The 20,366-nt window shown below is 47.5% G+C and overlaps 1 protein-coding gene across 1 annotated transcript; it reads left to right on the top strand.

Annotated features, from left to right (window-relative positions):
- Positions 1 to 1,526: 1,526 nt before the first annotated feature.
- Positions 1,527 to 19,697, top strand: FANCG (FA complementation group G; the record flags this gene model as incomplete). The annotated part of the gene is made up of 14 exons (XM_081316358.1): positions 1,527 to 1,607; positions 2,157 to 2,220; positions 2,353 to 2,484; positions 2,622 to 2,815; positions 3,386 to 3,539; positions 4,142 to 4,272; positions 8,621 to 8,767; positions 9,237 to 9,400; positions 9,649 to 9,715; positions 10,720 to 11,072; positions 11,578 to 11,618; positions 14,895 to 15,065; positions 18,185 to 18,308; positions 19,494 to 19,697. The coding sequence occupies 14 exons, from the start codon at positions 1,527 to 1,529 to the stop codon at positions 19,603 to 19,605; spliced, it is 1,935 nt and encodes a 644-aa protein (XP_081172484.1). The 3' UTR covers positions 19,606 to 19,697.
- Between the last annotated feature and the right edge of the window lie 669 nt (positions 19,698 to 20,366).

Here is a 20,366-nt window from a genome sequence, read left to right as displayed (position 1 = left end):
ATAATTGGTCTGTGTGTGTGTGTGTGTGTGTGTGTGTGTGTGTGTGTGTGTGATTACAGGATGTATGAGCCACAGACGAGCATAATGGTTCAGAAAGCAGACATTTTTACAGTTAACATATTTCTCTAGAGTGGCTCATTAGATGGCTAAACATCAGCCCTGCAGTGGTCGCCATGCCTCTTTTCATTAAAAAGGTAAAGGTAAAGGTTCCCCCGCACATGCGTGCTAGTCGTTTCCGACTCTAGGGGCCGGTGCTCATCTCCATTTCAAAGCCGAAGAGCCAGCGCTTGTCCGAGGACGTCTCCGTGGTCATGTGGCTGGCATGACTAGACGCCAAAGGCGCACGGAACGCTGTTACCTTCCCACCGGAGTGGTCCCTATTTTTCTACCTGCATTTTTACATGCTTTCGAACTGCTAGGTTGGCAGAAGCTGGGACGAGTAATATTTTTTTTTATTTTAATCCCATTTATATCCCGCCATTCTCCGACTTAGAAGCTTAGCAGTAGCCTTCATTCTATGTATATGCCTGCTTATTAGGGCTTTCATACATCCCCCCAAGCGGCATTATTACAAATTGCCCCCAATAGGCGCTCACTCTGTTACGCGGCACTTGGGATTCAACCCGCCAAACTGCCGACCTTCTGATCGACAAGCTCAGCGTCCTAACCCACTGAGCCACCGCGTCCCTTGTCATTAGGGCCTCCTAATCCCTGAGTGTTTTAAAGCAGGGGTCCTCAACCTTGGCAACTTGTGGACTTCAACTCCCAGAAATCCTCAGCCAGCAAGCTGACTGAGGAATTCTGAGAGTTGAAGTCCACAACTCTTAAAAGTTGCCAAGGTTGAGGACCCCTGCTTTAAACCACAGAGGCTGTTTGGGCAGAGCCCGGAGCCTCACTGGGCAGCCTGACTCTGCAAAAGTGCATTTTCAGCCCCCAAATAAGGCGTTTTTGCAACCGACCAGCATTTTGCTGCTACCTTCAACATTTGGATGAATTAAACCTGCTGCTCCCTAAGAGTGCAAAAGAATCGAGCTTTTCAAAGGAGGTCTCCAGTGAATTCTTGAAAGATAAACTTAGGACAGGAGCCTCTACGATTGGGAACTTTAAGACTTATGGACTTCAATGCCCAGAATTCCCCGGCCAGCTATGAAATATAATGCTGGCTGGGGAATTCTGGGATTTGAAGTCCACAAGTCTTAAAGTTACCAAGTGCGGCGACCCCTGATTTAGGAGATAAACATAGTAAAGGTCGGCTTTAGGACCTGCCCGTCAACCTCGAGTAAAAGGGGAGGTGGTGGGGCCGATGCCGTCACCAGGGAAAGCCAGGTCCCCTTTTTCTGCCTCTTCAGCCAGGAGGAAATGCACGTGGCCAGCGAGCGCTGCTGATTGGCTGAGGCCTCGTGCGCGGGCCCGCCCATTGGCTCCCCTGCAGGACTCGAGTTTGCCGCCGGTCGGTGTTGCCTCGGCAACGGAAGCGTCCCGGCCAATCGGGCGGCGCGGTAGGAGCGTGCGCCCTAGCGTATGGGATGGCGGGCGGCGGCGGCGGCGACGGATGCTGGGCCTCGTGGCGGGATGAGAACGACCGGCTGGCCCGGCGCTGGCGGAGGGTGCGCGGCCGAGAGAGAAAGAGGGAGAGGGAGGGGTGCGGGGTGCGCTCGGCCTAGGCTCAGCTTGGAAACCTCTCCCTTTCCCCTCAGCGTGGCTGGCTCAGGAATTCTGGGAGTTGAAGTCCACGAATCATAAAGCGGCCTAGGCCAGGGGTAGGCAACCTTGGCTCTTTTATGACTCGTGGACTTCAACTCCCAGAATTCCTGAGCCAGTCTGGAGGAACTATGGCCCCCTTCATGACTTGTGGACTTCAACTCCCAGAATTCCTGAGCCGGCATGGCTCAGCTTGGAAACCTCTCCCTTTCCCCTCAGCGTGGCTGGCTCGGGAATTCTGGGAGTTGAAGTCCACCAGTCATAAAAGAGCCAAGGTTGCCTACCCTTGGCCTAGTGCAGGGGTAGGCAACCTCGGCTCTTTTATGACTCATGGACTTCAACTCCCAGAATTCAGCTGAGTCAGAATTCTGGGAGTTGAAGTCCATGAGTCATAAAAGAGCCGAGGTTGCCTACCCCTGGCCTAGTGGGACTAACCTCTGGTGCTTCCGTTACAGGCGGCGCCCCCTCCCGGCCCGGCTCCCAGTCAGCAGTTTGCGGAATTGCTGAGGAAGATTCAAGGTAGCGAACAGGCGGTGGGCGGGGTCTCACCGAGAGGGCGGGGGCTGCCTGGGGGGCGGGGGGGCTTCCCCGGGACCCCCCTCCTTCCCCTTTCCCTCCTCAGCTTTCGGGTGTGCGCCCCCCCCTCCGCAGGGCTGCCCGCCGTCCTCCTGAGCCTTTCCTTGGAGCTGGCCGTCCTCTGCAACGCCCTGCCCTTCGAGATGCGACTGCCCGGCGGCGGCCCCCAGCGCGCCTCGGCTTGGATCGAGCGGGGACTCCGGCGAGGTAAGAAGCGGGTGGGGAGGGGGCTCTTGGTCTGGAAGGGAGACCCGGCCAACGGCCCCCTCCTTCCTTCCTTCCTTCCTTCCTTCCTTCCTTCCTTCCTTCCTTCCTTCCTTCTTTCCTTCCTTCCCTCCCGCCAGTGTTGGAAGCTTTCGCTGCGCCCGAGGAGGGTCTCGATTGCGGGGAACTCTGGACAAGGGTCCTCCAGCAGGCCGTGCCCGAGGAGCTCCGGGCCCCCTTGCAGCACCTGGCGGGTCTGCAGGCGGCGGCGTGGTTGGCCAGCCACCAGCTGGAGAGAGCCCGGGACCTCCTGCTGCACCTTAACGGTGGCCAGGTGAGGAAGAGAAGGAGAAGGTTGTGTTGGGGCTGCGACCCTGGCTGTCTCTTCCCTGAGGAAAGCCGGGATAAGTGGGAGCTTTACACTAGAGTAGCAGCTAATCAGGTCCTGGTGAATTGCTGAGAAAAATGCCTTGGAGTCCAGCATTAAAAGATGGCCACAGGCCAAGTCCGAATACCACAGGGCCTTCTCTGTGATGGGGAGGGGCATGGATAACTGTTATAAACTGTTATTGTTCTGCAGCCTTTATGAGTCTTGGCCTGATATTAAATCCCTTGACAAACAGTCAGCTCAAACCTCTGGTAAAAGCAGATCTTTTTTCCCCTAGCAGCCTAAGTAGGAGGAGGCAGAACAGCAGACAGAAGTGGGTATCAAGAAGGACAACAAAAGTAATGAGGATCCTGTTCAATGCTTCCCTAGTTCCACCCATTAGATTCAGCGAATTGATTATATCGTGATAGGCGTTGCTCTCTCTCTCTCTCTCTGACCATCTTCACAGCTTGGGAGGGGTTGGCTGGTCTTCCTCTATTCAGGCACTCTTGGAATTCTTTGTTGTTTCCTTTTTAGATCCCAGACCCTTCTTGTGTTGGTTGTGACAGTGAGCTCCTTTCACTGCTGCAGATGTGGCACCCCCTTGAAATGGGAGAGTCTGACCCCCTGGTGGTGCAAACCACCACAAATTTGAAAGAGACTCTGTGGACTTCAGCTGCTTTCTTGCAAGGTAAATGTGAGATCCTCTATTCTCTGCAGGCTTTATGATCCTTTGAACTTTCACCTTTGCCCTTCTGTTCCTTTTGCCAGTAACACTTCTGTAATTTCAGAGACAGCCCTCCACTTGTGACCACCATTGATTCCAAAATTTCTGTTGCTAAACAAAACATTTGTTAAATGACCTTTGCCACATTTTATGACCTTGCTTGTCACAATTGTCAAATGAGCCTTTGCAGTTGTTAAGTTAGTAACACACTTGTTACAGTGAATCTGGCTTCCCCGTGGACTTTGCTTCTCAGAAGGTCGCAAATGGGGATCACGTGACCCCAGGACACTGCAGCCAGTCATAAATACTAGTCAGTTGCCAAGTGTCCGAATTTTGATCATGGGACCATGGGGATGCTGCAACTGTTGTAAGTGTGAAAGACGGTCATAACTCACTTTTTTCAGTGCTGTTGTAATTTCAAGAGGTCACCACTAAATGAAAGGTTGTAAGTCAAGGAACTATCTGTAGTTCTCTTTAGATAACTGGCACAGAGATCTCAGCATGCAGCAACATACACATTAAACTGAATCAAATTAGACTTTTTGATGCCTGTTTGCCTATTCCAGGTGTTCAGGAGCTGGAAGCTGACAACCCCCACCATGCCCTTGTCTTCCTCCAAGCGGCTGTGTCTGGGCTATGTTCTAAGCGGGTCCTTGCCCAGATCTTCACCTTAATGGGAAGCTGCTACGGGAAACTAGTAAGGGAACATTATGTGTTCTAAGGAATGTGGATAAAATGAAAAAAAATCTAGGCCAGAGAATCATTTCATTTCATTTCATTAAATTTGTATACCGCCCTTCTCCCAAGGGACTCAGGGCGGTGAACAGGGCACATATAAATAGAGAATACAAAAATTAAAAAGAGAATTAAATAGTCGCCCAGATAAAACAGTAACAATATAAAAACCCATTAAAAACCCTAACCTCCCCCATCAGGCCAGATCTAGGCGTCGGAAGGAGCGAAGGTCCGGTGCCATCCGGAGCTCGACCGGCAGCTGGTTCCATAAAGCCGGAGCGCCCACAGAGAAGGCCCTCCCCCTGGGGGCCGCCAGCCGACATTCTCTGACCGGAGGCACCCTGAGGAGGCCCTCTCTGTGGGAACGCACAGGGCGGAGGGAAGTTGACGCCGGCAGCAGGTGGTCCCCGAGGTACTCCGGACCCATGCCATGTAGGGACTTAAAGACCATAACCAGAACCTTGAATCATCAAATATAAGAATGGGAAGGGACTTTGGAAACCAACTAGTGCAAAAATTTGTTGTACAGTGTCCCTGACAGAGGCCCGTCCAAGATAATTTCCAATAAAAGAAAGCAATTTGTGATGCTGCCCAATAGCTGCTGGAGTTGGGATAGTTTCCTGATGGCCAATCAGATCCTCTTCCTCATAATGCAGAGCCACTGCTCTGTTGCTTGGAAACATGGGGGGAACGAGAAGCAGCACTCGGGGGACGCGCTCAGTTACTGCAATGAAGGGTGAGCTGTTGAAAGACCAGTTTGGAGGAGGCAGATTATTATGAAGAAAAACTATGTGATCATTAAGAGCTGGCAGTGACTTGATGGCACATAATCCGCCTGCATCACGACCCTGATTTATCCTGTCGAGGGCTAGAACTTGGTTTACGTTGAAGTTCACATTGCCAGTTTTTACCATTACCAGCTTCTTCCCATTTTCCCAAGTAATGCATACATATCTGGAAAAGTACAGATAGTCTTTGACGTACGGCCACAATTGAGCCCAAAATTTCTGTTGCTAAGCGAGACAGTTGCTAAGTGAATTTTGTCCCATTTTATCACCTTTCTTGCCACAGTGGTTAAGTGAATCGCTGCAGTTCTTAAGTTTGTCACATGGTTGTTAAGTGAATTCGTCTTCCCCGTGGACTTTGCTTGTCAGAAGGTCACAAAAGGGGATAATGTGACCCTGGGATACCGCAACCGTCAACAAAAATGAGTTAGTTGCCAAGCATCTGAATTTTGATCATGTGATTATGGGGAGGCTGCAACGGTCGTAAGTGTGAAAAATGGTCATAAGTCCCTTTCAGTGCCATTGTAGCTTTGAACAGTCACTAAATGAACTGCTCTAAGTCAAGGATTACCTGTACAGGACTTAAAATCAAACCATGTAAATATAGTACTTGACTTCTCTTTCCACTTTCATAACTCTTACCATTATGAAATATAACCCTTGCTGGCTATAACTGTCCCATTAACTCTGCATTTAATGGGAATCACATTTTGCCCTTTTTTCTGGTAGAATTTTGTCAAATGCTTTGCTGAAGTTGCACTATGTCCACGTGGCCACTAGTGAAGAAAGGAGATCAGTGTGGTTTGGCGTGATAAATGTTCTTGATGGCTGCTGTCAGGTCATGCTTTGGTTTTTCTAAATGCCCACAAACTCCTAAATAATCTGCTCCAGAGTTTTGCTTAGGATTGTTGAAGCGAATATCCAGGTCTTTTCTTCCTTTCTGAAAAGAGGGCAGCATTTCCCCTGAACTGGTGCTGTATGCCACAACCAGGGCTCCAGGTTTGTACCCACAGTGTGAGGCCTTTGAAGTAATCCAGACAAGAAGCACAACCAGCACTGCCTTTGCCATAGGATTACATTAAACAGAATCTCGCAAGATTGAAAGTAATTTATTTCCTCTTTTTTGGTGTCTAGAGAGGCTGGTGTTTTGAAATGCTTGCCAGTTCTTCCTCCTGTCTCTCAAGGTCATTCTCAAATCTCCTCAGATTGCAGGCTTCTTCAGGACTCTCGAATATAATTAGTCCAGTTCACGGTAGCCTGCTACTCTAAATGTCTCTTTCTGTCCTTGGGTTGCCAGTCCCAAATTGTGGCAGTTGTTGGATTCGTTTGAACGCAGTTCTCCTTTGGGAGAAGATAAAAGCAAGGAGTATACGAGAACTTAGTCCTCCTCTTCCTATCTCTGCTAACCTTCCACCACCCTTCTCTTCTCTCTCTTTTTTTTCTTTCGTTTTTATTGTCATCCCCGTAAATCTTTTAGGTTGCTTTTAGCTTTTCTCACAACCTTCAGTTGCCTTTATGCTTTAGCCTTTCTGGCTTTCTTTCTGCAAATAAGAGCTTCTTGCCAATGTGGCTTTTTGGTGATTACATCTTCATACATGTCAAGTCTTAGTTTTCTTAGGTCTTTGCTGCACATATCTGGCAGTTGCCTAAGCAGCCCCTTTTTATTCTAATCAGAATGGTTTGTGCATCTTCCGGGTGGCAAGGCGTCACCGCAGGCAGCCATTCTGGCTGTCAGCCCCGCCGGCTCCGTAGAGCCGCCGAAAACAGCGCCGATCAGCTGTTTTGGCGGCTCGGAAGCCCCCTCCTCGGGAGAAGAGGAGGGGGTGAGCGCCCAGGTAGGGGTAGAGCTCTCCGGGGCTGCCAGAACTAAACGTTTTGGCGGCTGAAGGATTGAGCCCCCCCGAAGCCTAAGTTTGCTCCGGACTGCGGGGCGCCTCTGCTCCGGGCTTTTTGGAGCAGAGCAGGGCATCCGCAACCATCCCTGCCAGCAAGAAAGAACCTTTGAGAACTTGGACGCAGGCAGAGTGACACAGGAGATCCAGGTGAAAGTGAATTTATGATCTTTAACTCAATGGACTTTGCGGAGTTTGAAAGTGAAAGGGTTGGGGAGAGGGGAGGGGTTGGAAGGGGTTTTGTTTTGTTAAAAATAAAATGTACTGTAAAACTTTTTAATAAAAAAAGAGAATGGTTTGTGCTTGTATTTCCGAGATCTTACATTTGAGAAATTCACGGTGCATCTGCCTTTCATTGATCTATGTGTTCTAGTGAATGTTGTAGCTGGTGTGCGTTTCTGTAGAATCCCGAATCATAATAGATGGAGGGTTCCCATTGCTCTTAATTTTTCCACTAGATCTTCCCTGCCAGTCAAGGAAGAGATCAAGGAATGCTGATCTCCAGGTCTTTTCAACATCTTTCTGCAAATTGAAACGGCTAACCAGACCACTGAGGAATTGTTGGAACTTTGCAAATATCTGGGTGGTTCAGCAATTCCTTTATTGCTGTGTCTCAGTTCAGTGTGATTTAATCTGGAAAGTCATTTTCCTGATCCTCTCCTTAGCCTGGTGGTTTGTATTGCATCCACAACAATATTGTCCTCCTCCCTTCTATTCTTATCCAGATGTTCTCCTGCTCCAATTCCTATATCCCAATACAATATATGACCTTTTCTGACATACGGTGCCTTCCTCCTGTCCTCACAATTGAGCCCAAAATTTTTGTGGCTAAGTGAGACAGTTCTTAAGTGAGTTTGGCTCCATTTTATGACGTTTCTTGCCCCAGTTGTTAAGTGAATCACTGCAGTTGTTAAGTTAGGAACAGGGTTGCTGAGTGAATGTGGCTTCCCCTTTGACTTTGCTTGTCAGAAGGGCGCCAAAGGGAATCACGTGACCCTGGGACACTGTAACCGTCATAAGTATGAGTCAGTTGCCAAGCATTGGAATTTTGTTCACGTGACCAAAAAAATCACTTTTTAAATGACATTTTTCAGTGCCATTGTAACTTCAAGCGGTCACTAAACAAACTGTCGTAAGTCGAGGACTATTTGTATTGGCCTCCCCTCGTTAGCAATTCCAGTTCTTCCAACTTGTTCCTGGTTTTTGGAATGTTTCTACAGAGACCCAGGAATCCTTGGTTATGTAACCTGACTGACTTCTCTGTGCATTGGTCCTTCCCAGCCAGCTTATCACTCCAGTCTTTGGATTACAAAATAGGATAAGGAGGGGGAGCAACTGCTGAATATCCCATTTATGATAGGAGGGTCCCCATTGGTGGGTGTTCTTTACTGAAGTTCCCCTCCTATGGAACAACCTGTGGACCATCCAAGCAAGGATGGCTTGACTGAGTTCAGAACAGTTTGTTGCAACCTCCCAGAAATCCTTTCGGCTCCAAACAGCTCCCTCAAAACACCGAGACACAACTGCCGAGCCTTGTTTTATTCCAGCTTAATGTGTTGTGTGAACCCAACTGGTGTAGACGCTCTACGGTGAGAAGCAGGTCCTCAATTCTCTCCCTCTTTTGGATCTCCAGGGCAAGCCACACACAGCGCTGCACCATCTGAAGCAAGCCCTGGAGATGGACTCCGCCTTCCTGCCAGCCTTGTACCAAGCTGCTCTCGTGTACCACCAACTGGGGCTCACAGAGGCAGAACTGGAAGCTCTGCTGCTGCTTTGTCAGGTGGGTCTCAAGAGGATGACCCAGCGATGGCCTCTCCGCCTTCCCTCCCCAGGGAAGAGGGGGACCGATTGCGCCACTCTCCTTTCTGTCAGTCTGGGAAGAGGGAAAAGGCCATAGCAAATGCTAGCAGGGTGTTTTATTATTGTAATGCTGTAAGCTGCCTGGGATCTGTCAGATTCAATGATGCACGTTGCATTCTTCTAATACGGTGTTTCCCAACCTTGGTCCCTTGAACATGCATGGACTTCAACTCCCAGAATTCCCCAGCCAGTTTTTCTGGGAGTTGAAGCCCACAGATCTTCAAGGGGTCAAGATTGGGAAATAACAGATTCTAATAAGTCTGATAAAATGGGAAGGGTAGTAGGAACATGCCCGGGGCTCAGTAACATAGTACTACTGAACCTGAGCAGGGCCCAAGTTCATTACAGGATCCGACATTTTTCCTTCACCCTCTTTCTTCTCTTCCCAGGCTCTGGAGAGTCCTCCAGAGGTATCCCTGGAGCCCCACAACCTCCATTTTCTTATCCGAACAGAGCTCCTCACCAGCGGATGCCATCCGGCTGCTTTCCTTGCCCCAAGCTGCCCATCAGGAGTGAAATACATGCTGGCCGAGAGATGTTTGCAGGCGGAGAGGTGGGGGCCTCCTTCCTCCCAGACCCCTGGGGCTGGGCTGAAAGCGTTGGCCCCACTTTCTCAAGAGAAGCCTTTTCTTTCCAAATCCCAGAGGCCTGGAAAAACAACAACCCAGCGAGAGCCCAGTGGCGGGAAACTGTTCCTGGCTCACAGTCCGTGCCTGAGGAGGGCGGGTGTCCCTGGGCTGATAGGACAGCAGGCCACGGAGATGGATGATGTTTCCTGATTGGGGGGGGTGTCTCCTGCAGGGTAACAGAGGCTGCAGAACATTACCTGGACCTTCTGGCTCTCTTTCAGGAAGGACCTCTTCCCCAGGTAGGTTGCAGCTCATTGGGTTATATTTGCTTGAGTGTGTTAATGCAACTCCAGTGACTACCCCCCCACACCCGGTGACCTTCAGTTTCTCTCTCAGGTGGAGGGGTTGCAGGAGGGGAGCCATGATAGTTTGGTGGAGCCTTTTCCCGACTAACATGTTTTATGAAAAGGCACACGTTCTCACAAACTACAATTGATGCCTTTTAATAAAGTATGCCTACAGATAATCCTCAAGTTACAACTATAATGGAGCGTGCCAATCATGGTCGTTGTATAAGCAGGATGATTTTATGCAAGTGGTCATTAAGTGAACACCACAGTAGATAAGCAAATGAGTGGTTCGCCACGGGCACGGTTTGCTGAAAACCAGGAGTCAATGCCTGTTTTCAGCCAAACCCATCATAAAATGCAGTTGCATGACCATGTGATGCTAGAATAACCATAAAAGGGCCCTGGCTGCAGAGCAGCTGAAGTGGAGTCACGTGACCATGTGGGTTGTGTGTGACCGTTGGAACTCTGGATCATAGCTACCCCAAGGTAGGTCCTTCATAACTTTGAATGATCGCTAAGTGACCTGTCATAAGTCAAGGACAAGTTAGAAAAGGGCCATCGGACTCCTGAATTTTTTTCTTCACAAGTGCAGAGATATTTAAAATGTGGTCTCTGTGACCACTGAACTCTCCCTTTCCCAGGGATTCTGGTGCCCTCGTGTATGTTCTGTATTAAAAAGAGTAGAGACAAAGAAAAGCCACCTATGGTTGTGGACAGAAGGTGGGTGCAAAAATGAATCCTGCTGCTGAGCTTTGGGTTAAAACAAGTACTGGACCTTCATTTTATTTGCTGCAATCCCAAAAGATCTTCCATTCAGGGTGCTGGGCTGGATTTGTTGCACCAAGGTTGAATTCGGGAGGAGGTGATTATCTCCGCTCTCATCTGTGAATATTGTTTCCTGGAGCAGGACTCATTTGCCGTGGGTGGGATGGGGTTCTTTTTCTTTTTTCCAGGTGTCTCTCTGCAGTGAGCTGGCCGTGCCCAGAATTCCAGAGGTCTTCCTGGAAGCGGCCTCTGCTCTGGAGGAGGCAGCCAGGCACCAGGAAGCCATCATGGTGTGCGAAGAGGTGGTCTCCCATGTAAGCAGGCTAATCCCGGCTAGGCTGCGCATTGTGCTGGACCCGAGTTCTGAAGAGAAGGGCATAGGGGCGGAGAGGTCCTCCTTGGCAAAATCTCCTGCTGCTGTCCTGGAAGAGCAGAGAGAGAGCCTGCGCTGTGTCCTTTGGCAAGCAGCTGCCCACTTGATCCAGGGCTGGGCAAGAGCCCGGCTGAGAGAAACCAAGGAAGCCATAAACAGCTTTAGCAGGTAACTGAAATCCGAGTGGATCCTGATCCAAGTCAGGATCATTGACTGGTTTGTCTCTCCCTTCTGCACTGTTACAGCTGGGTATTGGCTAGAGGGGAGAGGCTGATGGGGTACACCAACCTCATTTTGTGGAGTCAGGAACAGTCCCCTGAGGAGGAATAGAGTTGTATACAATATTTTGGATATTCTCCACATTTTGAATGTGATTTCCTCCATTTGATTCTACTTGCCCTGCTTGCACTATTTGTGGCCGAGAGTCAGAGAAATAGCAAAGGTTTCCTTCCAACCTCTAGCCTCCTTTGGAATCTCTGAAAGGTAGAAACTGTTTCCGAAAGGAGAGGTAAGAAATCCATCCATCGTCTCACTGTAGCAAAAGAAAACTCTTAGCCCTCTTTCAAAGTAGCAGAATAGGGCTTTATCAGTAAAATAGGTTTTTCTGTCCCTATATGGGGCTGGATTCTTCTGGCAGCACAGAAATAACGGCACCTCAATCCTTCTCCAACAGGTGTCTTAATGATCTCCTGAGAGTCCATTTGGTCAGCACAGGTATGGCCAGAGGTATTCATTGCCTGCTTTCTGCCTCCTTGACTTGGTTTCTTGAGTTCCAGCAGGCCCTTTCCAGGGGACAGGGTCTTCACCTGAATCACAGGATTGAAGGGATTGATTTAGGTGATCCATGCGTACACATACACGAATACCACTCAGTGTAAGAGTCCAAATTTGGGTCCACCCAGTAATGGACAGTCTTCCATTTCTGGTTCTGTTACTGAACTGCTGTTAGAGGGGGTTTTCCCCACCACTGATTTGGAATTTGCCTTCTTGTCACTTAAATCCATCCTCTGTGTTGTGCACTCTGGGAAGACCAAGGAAATGTCTTGGCCTTCGTTTCTGATACTTTTCCATGTATAAATAATTCTTAGTTTATGACAGCAATTGAGATCGGAATTGCCAGTGTGATGTTATGTGATCACACTGCTTAGCAATAACCGTTCCAGTTACCATCGTTGAATGAGAATTTCACATGGTTGACTTCTGATTTCTTGCCGGGAAGCCAGTGGGGAATGTCAGGAATCACAATCAACGTGTGACTATGCTTCATGGCAAAGTTGTATTCACAAACAGAGTGCTGAATCACAATCACATCAACATAGGAACACTGGCAGCTGGAACTCTGAGGACTGGTCATAACTACCAGTCCTAATTGTAACTTTGAATAGTCACTGAACAGGTGGTTGTTAAATGAGGACCACCTGTGTTTGAAGGGAGTCGGCATATCCCTTCTCCGTCTTGTCATATAATGATAATGATGATGATAATAATAATAATAATAATAATAATAATAATAATAATAATAATAATAATAATATGATGATGATGATGATGATGATGATGATGATGATGGAAGGGACCTTGGAGGTCATCTAGTCCAACCCCCTGCTCAGGCAGGAAACCCTATACCATTTCAGACAAATGGCTGTCCAATCTCTTCTTAAAGACTTCCACTGTTGGAGCATTCACAGCTTCTGGAGGCAGGTTGTTCCACTGATTAATTGTTCTAAAAGTCTTCTCAAAATCAAGTGTGCCTATTTCCTTTAGTCTCTCTTCATGGGTTTATTTCAATTCTCCTAAATTTGGTTGCCTTTCTGTGAACCTGTTCCAATTCTCTGGAATCTTCTTAAATATAATTTGGATGTGGTATGTGGTATGTGACCAAAGCAGAAATCAGTTCTCTCCCTTTCCCCTTTTGGGTGGCTGGCTTTGCCTTTGAGGTACCTGCCTCCCCAGATAATACTCCCAAACGTTTTTTTAGGACAACCTTGAAACCCTTTTCATTCTGCAGAGGGTTTCGGTGCTGATAGCATTGGGCTGTATTAACTAGCTAGTCAGATTGTTGGAGGTTTTTAATTGCTGTATTTGTATTGTACAGTGGGTGGCTCAGTGGGTTAGGACGCTGAGCTTGTCGATCAGAAGGTCGGCAGTTTGGCGGGTCAAATCCCGAGTGCCGTGTAGCAGAGTGAGCGCCTGTTACTCGTCCCAGCTTCTGCCAACCTAGCAGTTTGAAAGCACGTAAAAATGCAAGTAGAAAAATAGGGACCACGACGGTGGGAAGGTAACAGTGTTCCGTGCACCTTTGGCGTCTAGTCATGCCAGCCACATGACCACGGAGACGTCCTCAGACAAGCGCTGGCTCTTCAGCTTTGAAACGGAGATGAGCACCGGCCCCTAGAGTCGGAAACGACTAGCACGCATGTGTGGGGGAACCTTTACCTTTACCTTTATAAACACTAATCCTTTGGGAGCTGGCTGGTCTATAAATAATTGTATAAATAAAAACAAGCAAACAAAAAACCCCTAGAGCAGAGGTCTTCAAACTCGGCCCTTTTATGACTCATGGACTTCAACTCCCAGAATTCCTCAGCCAGGCACACTGGCTGAGGAATTCTGGGAGTTGAAGTCCATGAGTCATAAAAGGGCCGAGTTTGAAGACCCCTGCCCTAGAGCCACAGTTTTTCTACCTTTCTGGTTAGAGAGGAAGAAGAAAGCTTTTCTGTGGAGCCTCCAACCAAATTAGTTGTACAAATCCTTAAAATGTTTTTTAAAAATCCATTCGTCTTCTTTGTACATATGTAAAGTAGCAGAGGAATAGGTCAAGGAGGGAGTGATTAAAAACAATTCCCAGTTTATAAAGTTTGTGGAATCTTGTTCTAATCTGGTAACCTGGCCTTGAATTTTATTTCTGCATTCCAGATACTAGCTATCCTCCCTAATTTTGTGTTAATTGCAGATTTGTCGAACCTCTCCTCCTCCAACTAAATTATTAAACTTTTGAAGCCCAGAGGGAGGCATGAGTGGTTCCTCACCTGATGAGCTGCCCTTCTCCAATGTGATGAGCTATTGATGGACAGTCTTTCTCAAACAAAAAGTCAAGCTCCGTTATGCCTGTGCAATCTCTGTCAACGCAAACATTGGATGTTTTTGCTTTGACAACATAAGAGGCAGCCTTTTCCTTTAAATTGTTTTGCTCTGAGAATTAGATGAAGCTGGGAGGAGGAGAATGCTACTCCGGTTGTTTTTAATAAGATAAGAAATGAGCTTTGCCTAACAAACTGATTGGAGAATGTGATTTATGATTGCTAATTTGGAGGAGGAAACTGTGCCAGATATTAGGTGCTGGAGGGGAATTCAGATTTTGGCATCCATCCATGCCCTGCCGAGGTTTTGTTCTCATTATTATAGACTTTTTAGAGTAAACAATGCCTGAAGATTCTTTAAAGTGTTTCATTAGTCGGAACCATGACAGTCTACCTGAGAAGTGCACAATCAAAACTGACAACCCTGCTGACTTCTGAAAATTACCACTTTGTCTTCATGATGGTTCCCTTTGGGATCTTCCCAGGATCACTTCAGACTGGCCTATCTGCAGGCCATGCATTTACATTTCCTTTTTTGTACGTCACCATCACGACCCCGGGTGGCACAGAATCTAAAGCAAACAACTTAATTCCCTGAGTCTTCTCTTTATTTCAGTGAGGGATGTCAGTTCTTCAGGTTTGGAGACCGGCCATCAGCTGGTTCCTTCACACAAGGTGCAGGGCGCAATTTACCTAGTGCTGAACTTCCTCAAAGAGAAAAAAAGGGGGGGGTCTACAAGGCAGTTGAGAGGTCTCTGCTTCCTGTCCTTTTCCCTCCGGCAAGGAGTTCCCTTTTGCCAACTTTGCCCTGGCGTGGGTTTATTTGGCAGCTGGCTGTCCCTGAAAAATGGAAGAATTGGCCTTGATTTGGTTCATGGGCAAGGATTGTTGGCATTCTTTCTCTTGCCAGGCAGCTGCAGAGCTGAATCAGAAAGGGAGAAGACAGAGCAGATACCTGAGGCAGAGCAGCTTCCCCAAATCAGACTCCTGGCCCTGACGGGAAGAGGGATCCAGTTTCTGGAGCTGGGGAAGTTTAAAGAAGCCTTGATGGATTTTCAGTACAGCCTGCAGGTCTCTCCAGGTACCTTCAGCATGAAATTCCTGCTCTGAAAGGTCAGAGTCTATTGAACTGGCATTTCTGTGTGTGCCAGGGGGACTTGGCAAAGGCCACAGAATCTGGGTGCGTGACAGGGAAAGTGGCAAAGACCATGGACAAGGTAAGCATTTGGTTGAGAGGAAGCTGATACCCAAGAGGTCAGTTGTGATCACATCTCTGGTCAGGCACGGAATCCAATTAAACTGATTTATTGCTATTGATGCCTATTCACAGGAATCTTCTTGGATCAACAGAATTCAAGGGTAGCCTGCTTATGGCCATGTAGGGATTCTAGTGTCAATGCTGCAAACATTGACATGTTTTTGCACTGACAACATAAGAGACAGCCTGTTACTTTAATTGCTTCATTTTGGGGGGGCGGGGGGACATCTACCCGGATGTTGTGAGAAGATTGGAAAAGCCCGCGTACAGAATGGGAAGTGAAAACTCATATGTAAAACTAATTGGATAATGTGATTTATGACGTGTAGATAAGGGCGGGGATTGTGTGTGTGTTATGATGGGTTTTGGGGGGAGGAGATTTCAGATTCTGGCATCCCTCCATGAGTGCCAATGTTTCATTTCATTACTTAGACTTTTTAAATAAATAATATGCCTGCAATTTGTTTGAATTGTCTCATTTATCGGAACCATGACATCATGCCAGAATCTGACATCTAGGCTGATTCCTCTTTTCACTCCACCCCAGGTTCTGCCATCCCTTCTCCTACAATCTCTTCCTTTTTTTTTTATTTAAAAAGTTTTACAATACATTTTGACTTTAATCCCCCCCTCCCCCACCCCCACCCAACCCTCCCTATCCCTTCCCCCCATTCCCTCCTCCCCCCCCCCCCGACTTCCCAGAGCTAAATACAGGGTATAAAATCAAAAAACAAACATAAGCACCCCTATGTTATCAGCAATAAACTATTAGTTCTATCTCCCTCTAGCTCATGTAAAATGAATACAAACAATATTGATATTACAAATAAAGTAAAAAAGAAAAAGAGAAAAACAGAAAAGAGCTTTACTCAAAATAGATTTTCTTAATCCCAGTCCTTATTCATATTAATTTCAAAGAAAAAAAAATAAACAAATTCTCAGTTACGCGCCAAAAGCGCCTATCTATTAACCTTAATAATCTCCAACCAAACTAAACCATAATCAAAAATAATTCTTGCATGTATCACACCAAATGTCTCGCAGTTCCAAGTCATCCTTGAGTTCAAATAAAAAGAGTTAAAAAAAAAAGGGTTAAGCAGTCTGTAAGACAACTTGTTGTTAATTAGGAGCTTGCATACCCATTCTTAGTTCAACACATACTTTTAGTCCATAATCCTAATATACTTTTCTAACAAGCAAATAACATCCATCTTAAATTGTGTTAAATATTAAAAAAAAACTTTCTTTCTCCTCTATGATAAATTTAATCCATTAAGATACTAATTTAAAAATTTAATCAGCAATCTTAACGCCCCAAAACTTTTGGAGCACGTCTGTCATGACCCCCAAAACTTCTTTGGACCGCGCCCCTCCCACATCTTCACTGTAAATACACTTTGGAGATTCCATAACTATCTGCTGGTCTTGCTCTTGCTCTCGTCTCGCTCTTCTTAGGGCGGCACGCGTCTTCCTCTGGCCTCCTGCAACATCCGATGAAACTGTATCTTGATCCCCTCCAACACCATTGTCCTCTATCTGTCTATCTGCAACATCTTGAAGCTTTCCCCCGCCGTATCCCTTAACAGCTTGCAAAAATGATAGGGGGGTTGCTTTTAACACATTGCTATAAAAATCACGTGCCTGGGCCACAGTAACCAGACGATGTCTTTTACCTTCATGCGTCACCACCAGTCCAACTGGAATCTCCCATCTAAACTTAATATCACATTTCTTAAGTTCCTGTACTAAAAATGCAAAATCTTTCCTTCTCCTTAAAATCTTCGGAGGAATCTCTTTTAAAACCAAGACTTCTTGCTCAGCCACTACCAGTTTAGTATCATAAGCAGCTTGAATAACTTCATCTCTAATTACTCTCTTTGTAAAATAGACCACCACATCTCTGGGTAACTTCCTTTGTCTTGCAATCCATGAATTTACACGAAAGATTTTGTCCATATTTCCCTCAATTTCAGATGCTGGCTGGCCCAATACCCCTTCCAGAGCCTCAGAGATCAGCTGCTTTAAATCTTCTTTACAGTTCTCCTTTAAACCCCTGATTCTAATAGCATACTGCATCTGATGATACTGAGCAAGGCTCAATTCTCCGTCCATTTTATCCCTTATATTTTCATTTTCTGATACCTTTGCTTCTAATATAGAGTTCTTTTGACTGAGATCCTTCACTTTTTCATCCAGCTGTTGCACACATTCAGCTACAGATTCAATCATAGACAACATGTCCACCCTCATTGCTCTAAACTTCTCTTCCATCTTCTTCTCCAGTTTCTCCTCCAACTTTTTCAGCTTTTCATCCATCATGTCAGACATCAATTGTGAATGCTTTCCAAGAGCATCTTGTAAATCCTTAAGCGTCAATGCCGGAGGAGGTGCAGGAGGAAGCAAAGCTTGCAATGAGGTCTGTTGCACCAGGGAAGACCCCGCACTCCGAAGAGCTTTAGAAGTTTTAGCCGCCATCTTCCCCCACTTTCACTTATTACGCACTTTCACTTTAAAGCTATAAAATCCATTGAGCTAGAGAGTAAAGATAAGAGTCCACATCACCTTGACCTCCTGTACCGCTCTGCCTGCATCTTGATAATCAAAAGTATTTCCTTTTGGCAGGGGTGGTTGCTAACGCCTGGCTCTGCTCCATAAATCCCGGAGCAGGGGCGCTGCGCAGCTCGGAGCAACCCAGGCTTCGGGGGGGCTCAATCCTTCAGCCGCCCAAACTCTAAGCTCAGGCGGCCCCGGAGAGCTCAACCCCTACCTGGGGCCTCACCCCCTCCTCTTCTCCCGAGGAGGGGGCTTCAAATCCATCTAAACAGCTGATCGGCGCTGTTTACGATGGAAAAACACAGCTGCGGAGCGGGCAGCCCGAAAACGGCTGTCTTCGGCGTCGCGTCGCCACCGGAAGCTACAATCTCTTCCTTTTTGTCTTACAGACAGCTGCACGTCTACCTTGTACTTATTGCACACCCTTTGGAAACTTGACCGGAAGCAGGAGGTGGTTGCACACTGGCCTAAGCTCCCATCAGAATCTGGCCTGATGGAGGAAAACACAGGAAGGTGTGTGTCCTTTGGGTTTGTCCCTCTAGGTAAACTCAGTCTATGAAGGTTCCATCCAGTCTCTCTCTCTCTCTCTCTCTCTCTCTCACCCACCTTAACGGCATTCAGTTTGGGTCTAGTTCTGCTTCCTGGCTACGAATACGCACAACAAACACTTCCTTTCTACTGGGGTTTTCTGCTGCTCTGTCTGGTGACCCAGACAAGGAAAAAAAAAACTAAAAAAGAACTTTATTATTAGATTTATTTTTATTGTGCCTATGTATATATATAGGCAACTCAGGGCAGCAAACATCCATCATACTCCTTCCTCCTATTTTCCCCACGGCAACGACCCTGTGAGGTAGTTGGGCTGAGAGAGGGGGTCTGGCCCAAAGTCACCCAGCTGCCTTTCATGCCCAAGGCAGACACTAAAACTCACCGTCTCCCGGTTTCTAGGCCAGCTCCTTCCCCACTCCACCAAACTCCTAACCCTTTCTGGAAATTCCTGGTGCTGCCTTCCCTGAATTTCTGTAGCTAAAGGTTGAACCGTTGGGTTCTTTGAGCTTGGTTGTTTTCCTGCAGACGTTTCATGACCAGACTTGGTAACATCCTCAGTGCAAGGCAGAGGAGGATTTGCTGGCTGTTTATGTAGAGTAGCTTGCCCTGCCGGGTTTGGGGATGGTGTGGTGCCTTGGTTAGGGTTTATTGCCTGTTTCCAGTGTATCTTGAGTGGCAGCTGTTGGAGGGCCTGTCTGCCGGGGCCGTTGATTTTCTTCCTAGAAGTTTGAATGTATCTTTTAAATGGCATGTAAACAAGGTTTATCCCTGGATCCCTGTCGATGGGTGATGTCGTTGGGAGGGCAAGCTTCAAGGAATTCCCTAGCATTGTTGAATTTGGCTTGATCTGAGATGGTAACAGTTTCCCAGTTGAAACTGTGCTTGCGAAATGAAGGTGTTTTCGTGAAGTGTTTCTGGCTGCCAGTTGGTGCTTGTGTAATTCTGGGCATAAACAGCTGCAGAAGTGCAGCTGACCTGAAGAGGGAACTTTCCTTCCCTCCTCTCCGGCTTTGGCCTTGCGGTTTGTGCAGCAGAAGGCTGGGGGGGTGGGGGTGGGGAGGAGAGGGGGCAGGCTGAGCTTCCATCTTTGCTCATCGCAACCTCCTGCTCCTTTCGTTCTTCCTCCCGCCCCTCCTTTTTGTGTTCCAGATCTTTCCCCCTGTACCTGGGATCGTGCGTGAAACAGATGGCGTTTCCTCACAAGGAATCCTTTGCCAAGGATATAAAAAGCTACCTTGGGGGAAATGGCCAGGTGCTTTAGTATTGCGGTGGCTTCTCTCCCCTTGCCAGCCTTCGTCTCAGCTGCTTCTCTCCCTTTCGAAAGGGCTTCTCCGGAGTTTGTGGGAAGAAGACGACACGTTCTGTTTTGAGTTCTCGGGGGGGGGGGAGGGGGCAGGGGAGTGGGAGGGGTGACCTTTCTTAATGGCTCCCACATAAATATCTGCCCAGGAGCTCTGGCTCGTGGAGCTGGCTGGTGTGACTCAGGAGGGCTTCACACTCGGTGGGAAGTGGAGAAGAGACCCAGGCACGGAGAACGCGGCTCCCCTTCGTAATGGAGGAGAATGGGGGATCCTCAGTGGGCGGCAGTTCAGAGGAATAGTCTCGGTTTCCAGAGCTTCTGCATCCATTTCCAGAGTCTGGATAAAGACCAGGAAGAACTTCAAATAGGCGTCCTGTTGGGATGAGACCTATTGAAATGTGGACATCGAGCAAAATTGAGTGGTTCTAAAGCAGGGGTCTCCAAACCTGGCAACTTTTAAGAATTGCGGACTTTGACTCCCAGAATTCCCCAGCCAGTGCATGCTGGCTGGGGAATTCTGGGAGTCGAAGTCCACAAGACTTAAAAGTTACCAAGTTTGGAGAGCCCTGTTCTAAAGTAGCAGACAAAGCAAGACTTTGGGATGCACCGCAAAGAAAGAAGATTCCTGAGTATGGAAGTACCCTCCTGAGATCGTTTGGTTAAGGTTAAAAGGAGTTAAGAACCAAATTAGGCCATTTGGGGACCTGACTGTAGCCCCCTTC

This window comes from Vipera berus (assembly GCF_964194415.1).
Source record: "Vipera berus genome assembly, chromosome: 2".
Classification (NCBI taxonomy): Eukaryota; Metazoa; Chordata; class Lepidosauria; order Squamata; family Viperidae; genus Vipera; species Vipera berus.
This window is presented reverse-complemented; position numbering and strand designations above follow the sequence as displayed.